Source organism: Agrilus planipennis, unplaced genomic scaffold (assembly GCF_000699045.2).
Source record: "Agrilus planipennis isolate EAB-ADULT unplaced genomic scaffold, Apla_2.0 scaffold38, whole genome shotgun sequence".
Lineage (NCBI taxonomy): Eukaryota > Metazoa > Arthropoda > Insecta > Coleoptera > Buprestidae > Agrilus > Agrilus planipennis.
In genome coordinates, this window is record NW_020438882.1 from 819,086 (window position 1) to 828,018 (window position 8,933).

Consider the following 8,933-nt stretch of genomic DNA (forward strand, 5'->3'; position numbering starts at 1 on the left):
AAGCTGTAAATGGTTTTTTTTGTTCCTAAAGTCCAAATAAAATAATCTACTGTTTTACTAATGGTTGCAAAAAATAATACCAAGAAAATAACTACTCAAACTTATCAATCTGTGTAAACAATATACAGAGTGTTTCCTTAAAACGCATTGTTAATATTTCAAAACCGTTTTGTTTTTCAAAACCACATCCCGAAAGTATATATTTTTTTATTTATTAAATTAATTTGAGTTTCAGTACCTTATTACTTTTTTTTTTGTTCTCTAAATTTCTAATTTTAATTTCATTGTAGCACATTTCCTTCAAACGATTTTGTTCTAATAAATATTTCCAAATGTTTTAAAAGAACACGCCATACCATAAAATGTAACCCCCAAGCAGCAACAACACAAAAAAACTAACAAACAAAACGTTTCAATAAGGCACACTTACATTAAAAAAAATATTTTGGTATGTACTGTATGTTTGTCAGCATATTTGACATATACGGTACATATCAAAAGTAGCATTGTGTTAGACTGAAGAAGCCAAGACAGCGTACAATTTCATGGCTCACCTGTAAGTCCATGGTGTAGGAACGATTTTGGGACTGGCTTAGAAGTGCTTCCATCATACTCGAATCGTCATCTTCCAGTTCATCGTCGAGAAATGAAAGATTATCAGTCGCCCTGGACGAATCGATCATTCTTAAACAACGACTGCACAGCTGTCCTTGTCTGAAATAAAATAAAACCTTATCTACCACCGACCTGCCACTCTAAAATGCGTTAAATCAAAACGCATGTATGTATGAGTCGTTAATGTTTTCAAGAATTATTTAATTATCTTTTGAAGTTCATTTGGTGAAGATTAATATTTAGTGAAGGAGCATCACTAGAGATATCCTGATATGTTGAAAGATAGTAATTCTTTAAGACAATCCACTAGTCTAAAAACCTGAATGTAAATTTTCGTGACAACTTTGACTGAACATCAAACAGTATTCTGTAAGTCGTTTAGGGAACTATTGTATAACATTGGAGTCCCTTGGTGGAGACTAGGGATTCCCCAGAGGCATCCTAAAGATGATAAGGAATAATAATTCTCCAAAACAATGCGCTAGTCTTTAAAATTACGTAAATCGCAAATGATACTCCATAATTATTAACCGTTAGCTGAAGTTCTTTTGGTGAAGATTAAGAGTCAGTAAACGAAATCTACCACAAAAGATAATAATCAATAATCCTTAAAAACGATGTGCTAGTGTACATTTTCACTCTATTGTCCATTAACTGAAGTTCTTTTTGTGAAAATTAACAGTGAGGGAATGAAATTTACCAGAGGAATTTTGAAGATTCCAAGTAATAATAATTAATAATTTTTTAAACGACGCGCTAGTACCTATACATATTCATGACAACTCTGAAATTACGTAAATCGCAAAGGGTAATCCATAATTATTAGCAATTAACTGAAGTTGAACTATTTTGAAGATTGAGGGTCAGCGAACGAATTTCACCAGAAAAATCTTGAAGATTGCAAAATATAATAATTAATAATTCTTGAAAACGACGCGCTGGTATACCTTTTCATGACAACTTTAAAATTACGTTAATCGAAAGAACTATTCAATACGTCGTCAAAACATTAAAAAAATATTACAGCATCAGTCTTAAACAAATAATTAAGATACAAGTATCTTCAACTCACCTAACTTCTTCAAGAGTATTTAGCTCATCGTGCATACTCTTCGCTTCTTCGTCCTTCTGTTGCAGCTGGACGAGATTCTTTTCCAATTCCTGATTCCTTTGTACCATCGTAGCCAGTTGTTCTTCCAATTCGGTGACCCGTCGCTTTTCGTAAGATAACACTTTTTGAGATTCATCGAGTTGGATCAACAGCTCGTCGATTTGACGTCGATTGTCTTCGAAAGCAGATGTTTCGTTGCCACTAATGCTCGGCGTTGTTTGAGTCGCGTTTTGGGAGGCGGATAAAGATCTTGATGGATTCGGACTTGAAGAGGCGTCAAGATGTTCGGTGTACTGAAACAAAGGAAAACAATGTAACAAAACTTCTTGAAAGATCAAGATTTTACATTTAAACCAAGAGGTTGATTAAATAAAATTATATACATTATCTATCTAAATTAAAAAAAACAAATTGGCCAAATAGGCAAACTAGGAAATTAGTTAAAATCAATACATCATCATCACCATCATCATAAAGTAGTCAGCCCTAAGACTGAGTCAATCTTCGCATTTTCCTAAAACTAGAACATCCCACATCCTTAACTATTTGCGAACAGTAATCTAATCTAGGTCTACTTCTACCCTCTACCCTCCCCCCAACTCGCGTCTCTGCATCTAATGTCTCTTATATCCTTACACATATCGACTAATTTCTTTATCGAGACTTTCCGTAGCATCAAAAAGTGCATTCATATAAGTCGTCACATCTAGGCGACATTTTTGGTCCTTCGAGCCGGATACTTGGCCAAACATACACCTTTACCAACTTTTGTATTATTAAAACTTGACTGATTTTATGGTAGTTAATCGCGCTATTAATTAGTAGGTTAATAGATTAATAACTACATACAATGTGAACGTACCTATAAATAAATTGCGAAACAATCAAACAAAACAGCAATAATTGTATGCAATTGGTCACCAAGTTCAACCTAATCCATTACCTACACCAACTAATTTTGACGACTTTAATTGCAATTTGCTGTATTTCATCATGACAATTTTAAGGCCGGGTAATGACACACACGAAAAGCAAAAATCACGACCTCTATAATTTTTATTGGCGGAATTACTACCATTAAATTACTTACACTATTGCTCAACGTGCTAATACTTTCGTCTATGAGAACATGAGAACAGTTTGTATTTCATACTCACGTCCCAAATTGACGTGGCAAAAAACGTCCTCGATTATAGGCAAATTAATACCGTCGCGCAGGTTCGAACACTATTACTTTAAACATAAAATCACACATTGGCTCATAAACACCTTAAATGGTTTACGTAAAAATTGGCATCCTCTACAGGTACTTTGTGTGGTAATAAACTTTTCATTAACCAGGTCAGGATTTCACTCTAAATGACTCAAACGTATTCAAAATTTTAGGATTTAAATCCAACAACGACATTAAAAAGAATTGTGTAAAATACCAATTTTTCGATTTTTAGTAATGTAATTAAGAATCAATAGGACTACTTAAGCAATTAAGAAAAGTAAGACTTTAAGGAAAGTTTTTTGAGCTATTTGTTTTTGCCTAATTTTTGATATTCCAATTTACCTAAAACAAATTGCTTTATCCTAAGTCAATGTTCGTATTTCCCAAAAATTAGAACATTCCATATATGTATTTAACTATTTCTGAACAGCAGTCTAATTAAGCCTCCCATTGTTCTTCCTTATTTCTATTTCTGATCCTGATATGACCGTTATTCACTTCTATAGTGTCCTCGGTTCTCCTACTTTTTGAAACGGCCGGCTTCTCTTTTTTAACCCTATTTTCATTATTTTTATGTAACACCATATTTCAAACGCTCCCTTAACGCCAAGACTGGTTGGACACGTACCTCCAATCTTCGCAATTCTTAAAAACTAGAGTTACTTACGAGGGTGGATTGATAAGTTTCCGGCCTAACCAAGAGATGACGCCACTAGGCCTACCTTGAGGTGACATTCTATAGTACCATCCTTGGATAGCTTGTAGCTATAGTTTCAGCCCGATCTCCTTGCTAGTGTAGGTTTGACAGCACGCTGAACAAGACGCCTCTGTGGTTTTCGTAAAAATGGAAAAGCAGGAAAATCGTGCTGTCATCAAATACTTTTATTTGAAGGGGTTAACGCCGAAGGAAATTAAAAAAGAGATGGACTCAACACTGGGGACATCCTCCCCGTCATATTCAACCGTTAAGCAGTGGGTTTCCGAGTTTAAAAAGGGTCGTGTGAGCACCTCTGATGGGCCTCGCTCAGGACGCCCCGTTGAGGTCACAACTCCAGATATGATCGAAAAAATTCATCAAATAGTGCTGGGAGACCGCAGATTGAAAGTGCGTGAGATAGCTGAGACCTGTAAGATGTCATATGAACGTGTGCAACATATTTTGCACCAACATTTGCATATGGAAAAGCTCTGTGCAAGATGGGTGCCGCGTTTGCTAACAGTCGACCAAAAATTGATTCGAAAAAACATTTCTACCGCAAATTTGTCATTGTATAAGCGTAATCCAAGCGAATTTTTGCGTCGATTCGTAACCGTTGACGAAACGTGGGTCCACCACTACACTCCTGAAACCAAAGAACAGTCTAAACAGTGGATTGGACCAGGGGAACCAACTCCAAAGAAGGCAAAAACAATTTTTTCGGCGAACAAGGTTATGGCTACTGTTTTTTGGGATGCAAGAGGTATTATATACATTGATTACCTTGCAAAGGGTAATACTATCACTGGTCAATACTACGCAGACTTATTGCAACGTTTGAGCCACGAGGTGAAAATTAAACGACCTCATCTGGCGAAGAAAAAAATCTTGTTTCATCACGATAACGCACCAGCGCACACGTCAATCGTTGCGACGGCTAAAATCAACGATCTAAAGTTTGAATTGATGCCGCACCCTCCTTACTCTCCAGACCTAGCCCCGAGTGACTATTTTCTGTTCCCTAATCTCAAAAAATGGCTTGGCGGTAAGAGATTTGCGGACAATGAAGAAGTAATCGAAGCTGTAAATGGTTATTTTGAGGAGCTTGACGAATCAGTCTATAGAGATGGCATTAATAGACTGGAACACCGCTATGAGAAATGTATCAGCCTTGGAGGAGATTATGTTGAGAAATTAAAAAAAAAAAATTTTAAAAACCTTGTTTTTCTTGGTCAGGCCGGAAACTTATCAATCCACCCTCGTATATTTCTAACTGTCCGGGTCTATCTATGCCTTTGTTAATTCCAGATTCGACTTCATTTCCATATTGACATTCTTAACAGTCTTTGTTCTGTAACTGTTACTAATCCCATTTCATTTATAACCTTTCCTATCTACGGAATTTTGAGTTTCCTTCTGTGACATCACATCTTCTTCAGCCCGAAGACTGGTTTGGACACGCACGTCCAATCCTTGCAATTCTCTAAAACTGGAACAACTTGTATTTCTGACTTTTTGCGTCTACCCCTGCTCTTGTTAATTCCAGTTTCTGCTGCTAATAGACACGTTTCTAACATCATGTCTCAGAAGACGTCCCACTCCCTCACTATTCTCAAATCCTTTTCCATATTAGCTTCCTTTGCACTCTTTACCCTTTCTGATATGTACCATTTCATTTCTAACCCTTTCTATCCACGGTATTTTGAGTTTTCTCTTGTGACACCACATTTCAAACATTTCTCCAACCCGAAGGCTGGTTTGGACACGCACCTCTAATCTTCGCAGTTCTCTAGAACTGGAATAACTTATATTTTTAACTTTTCCTGTCTACCTCTGCCTCTGTTAACTCCAGTTTCTGCTGCTAATAGATACGCCTCTAACATCATATCTCAGCAGACGTCGAACCCCCCCATCTCACATCCTTTTCCATATTGACTTCCTATGCCTTTGTTTTCCAACTTTTCATTTCTAATCTTTTCTATCCTCGGTAGGTCAAGTTTCCTCTTGTGACAACTACATTATCAATGCTTTTTCAGCTCCCAAAAGTGGTTGGACACGCCCCTCCATTCCTTGCAATTCTCGAAAACCGGAACAACTTATATTTCTCTCCTTTTCCGCTTAGCAGCCTTTGTTTTCTAACGATTTCTAATACCATTTCTAACCCTTTTATCTACGGTATTTTGAGTTTTCTCCCTCAAACGCTTGCATAACGTTTTCTTTTCCGCCACGCACGTTGTCCACCTTCTGCACGCGTACAGAATCGCGATTCATATATACATTTTTAATAATCCTGAATTAAGTTAATTTCACATGAAGAGGATTAAATTTGTCAACAGGTAAAGAAGATGATTCAAAATCTACATTGAGAATAGAAAAAACAATTACTGATTCCTAGTTCAAAAGCATGCACTACAATCAGTCATTAATAGACTTTCTCAAACGAATATATGTAAATGATAAGGAGATACGTTTTTCATACTAATTCTAAATTAACAATAATTTAAATGAAAACGCTAAGAAACTGAAAAGAACGAGAGAATAAATATTGTTGTTACTGAGTATGAGCAAATACGTGTAATTATCCTAAAGTGCTAACAGTAAGCACTGGTAACTACAGATATAATAATTAATAAGAGTAATTATTATAGTAATTATCTCCATATTATTCTCAAGGTTGACCAGACCAGCATTTGTTAAACAAATGTCTTTTTCAAAGTACACCAATGACGAAACGAACTGTTTTCTGTGAAATTTATACTAAACTTGTGTTAAAAATACACCTAACATGTTTGGATAACCAGACATGTTTAGTTTTCTTTAAACACGTTCCTGGTTTAAACTTGCGTAAGTTGTGAACTTTGATTTTATGTGAACTATTAAAGCATAATTTTCAAATTAAAGGCATCTAAAAAACTACTAGATAAGTTCTAGAAAAAGACATTAATTTTGCTTTCAAAGAGTACATAAAATATGGTTGAGAAATATAATGTGCATGCATTAAATTTTAACACTGTTGAAAGAGAAAACCTTGTCTGTTTTCAGTGATTTATCTAGTTGAAACCGCTAAATAAAATTGTTTTATTTTAAAATTTGAATATTATTCGTTGGTTGGGAATTAAAAGTAATTAGAAAAATTAAACCACTGTAAGAGAACTTATTATTTCAATAGAACAGTAGAATGGTAAGATAGATTTGTAAAAAAAAATCAACAGGAAAACAACTTAGGATTCCTCTTCTACTGAGTCCTTTAGGCTGATGAAAAACAGGGTAGCAAGTTCAAAATGTTACGTACACGTTAGGCTGGGAACGAAATAACGCCCTTGGTCTCAGAAATTCCTGTAGATATTTGTAGTATACGAGGTATGCGAATTTTGTGTTTTTTCAAAAACTATTTATTTATTCATGAATATCTATTTTGTCCCCTTCAAAGTAATCCCCACCGGATATTATACACTTATGCCAAAGTACTTCAAAAAATCATTACACTTGCAGGTAATATTCCTTATTTGACCGTTCTACCCTGTGGTAAGAATTCATAATGCACCACGCCCCTGTAGTCGAAGAAAACTGTAAGAAAAAACTTCACATTCGACCTAACTTGGTGCGTTTTGTTTTGGTCTTGGCTTGTGTGGCAGCTTCCATTGGGAATTTCAGCTTTGGTTTCCACGTTATAACCATAAACCCGTGATTCGTCACCAATTATGACCTTTTGAAGCAAATTTAGGTCGTCGTGGACTGAGTCCAACACCTCCTTAGCAATGTTAATATGAGATGCTGTTTTTGATCAAAATTGGTACGAATTACACGGCAACCTGTCTCATTCCCAAATCAATGGTAAAAATCGAATGGTAGGAGCCCATCGATATGTTTAGGTCATCAGCAACTTATCTAACGGTGAATCGACGATTGACCAATACTATTTTCTTCACTTCATCAATGTTTTCGTCTGTTGTGGACGTGCTCGGGAGTCCGGCACGAACTTCGTCGTTCATATCTTCTCGGCCCTCTGAGAATATTTTCTACCACCGATAAACGTTGCTTCGGTCCAAGGTAGCTTCACCATATGCGCCCGCACATTTAATTTTGTTTTTCACACAAAATTTGATACAGATTCTTTGATCCATTTTTTGAAATAGGCAAAAATCGACTAGAACCCAGGCGGACGACCCCCTCCGCCCCAACCCCTTATTTCGGCGATGGTACAAACACGGGTACGATTACCGAGAGTATTACATACCGTTATCATACCGTAAAACTTCATGACTTCATAATTATCTATAAAATTTGAACCATTTTTTGCATGCTTGACAATATAATAGTAGTAATTCAACATAGAATTAGAAAATTAGGTTCAATGATCATCAGACAAACTAGAACATAATTCTGTAAGGGTTTCGACTTCAGTTCAAGGTCCAGAACCGTAATGTCAAGAAAAATGTGTCGATCTGAACTTCCGTTGCATGTTATGGGCGCAATTTCCCTCTTCTGTTAAAATTTAATGCGTCAAAAGTCGACTAAATGTTTCAAAAAGTTAAGAAGAAATCTTCCACCTGATTACTTATTGATTATTTTACTTTTTTCACAAAAGAAAAAGCATTTAGTCAATGCGATTGGTTAATGATTTTCGGTTGAACGAAAAACTTACCTTTTCCGTATGTACAGCGGACGATGAATCCGGACTAACCGGCCCTTGACTACCGCTCAGGTCATCTCCGAAGTCTCCTCCTAACCTAATGCAAGTCGGTCTCGCTTTTTCTCCCTTTTCCGCATTATTAGAGACGCCGGTTCGCTGCGTCTTCAGTCTGTAAGTATCCAATTGTGCTTTAAGTTCGTCCACGTTGACTTGCAGTTCTTCACAACGGGCCTCTAAAGATTCGATGGTGGATGTTAACGATTTAATTTGCTTTTTATCCGAAGCATTTTCGAGAGCAAGACGATGGTTGGCGCGTTCGAGATCTTGAATACTGACCTCAAGTTGCTCATAAATTCGAAGTCGCGAGTCGTTGACTTCTCGCAACGCGGTTGTTTGCTTTGTAAGGTACTGGAAGAGAAGAAAAAAAAACATTAAAACCATTGTACGTAATATTCGGATGATTTTAATTAATTAATTAAAACAATATTAAAGTAACAATCCTTATCTAAATTAAGAAGGTAACTGTCCAGAATCGGGGCTCCAGACCAAAATCGCTCCAAAATTCCGATTTCTGGTCATTCTACATAATAGAACTAGATATTAGACGGTGGGGGACAGTTTTTTATGACTTTATAAATATTTTTTTTTTCCAAAATTACCC

The 8,933-nt window shown here is 36.2% G+C and overlaps 1 protein-coding gene across 4 annotated transcripts in view; it reads right to left on the bottom strand.

The window, feature by feature from the left end:
- The window catches only part of LOC108745199 (cerebellar degeneration-related protein 2-like), a 93,719-nt gene that overhangs the window by 5,462 nt on the left and 79,324 nt on the right, over positions 1–8,933 (bottom strand). For all 4 annotated transcript variants that reach the window (XM_025981537.1, XM_025981536.1, XM_025981538.1 and 1 more), the window contains 3 exons: positions 8,285–8,680; positions 1,688–2,019; positions 555–714 (listed from right to left, as the gene is read on the bottom strand). In XM_025981537.1, the coding sequence (XP_025837322.1) occupies positions 555–714; positions 1,688–2,019; positions 8,285–8,680 (888 nt within the window). The remainder of the gene's footprint in view (positions 1–554; positions 715–1,687; positions 2,020–8,284; positions 8,681–8,933) is intronic.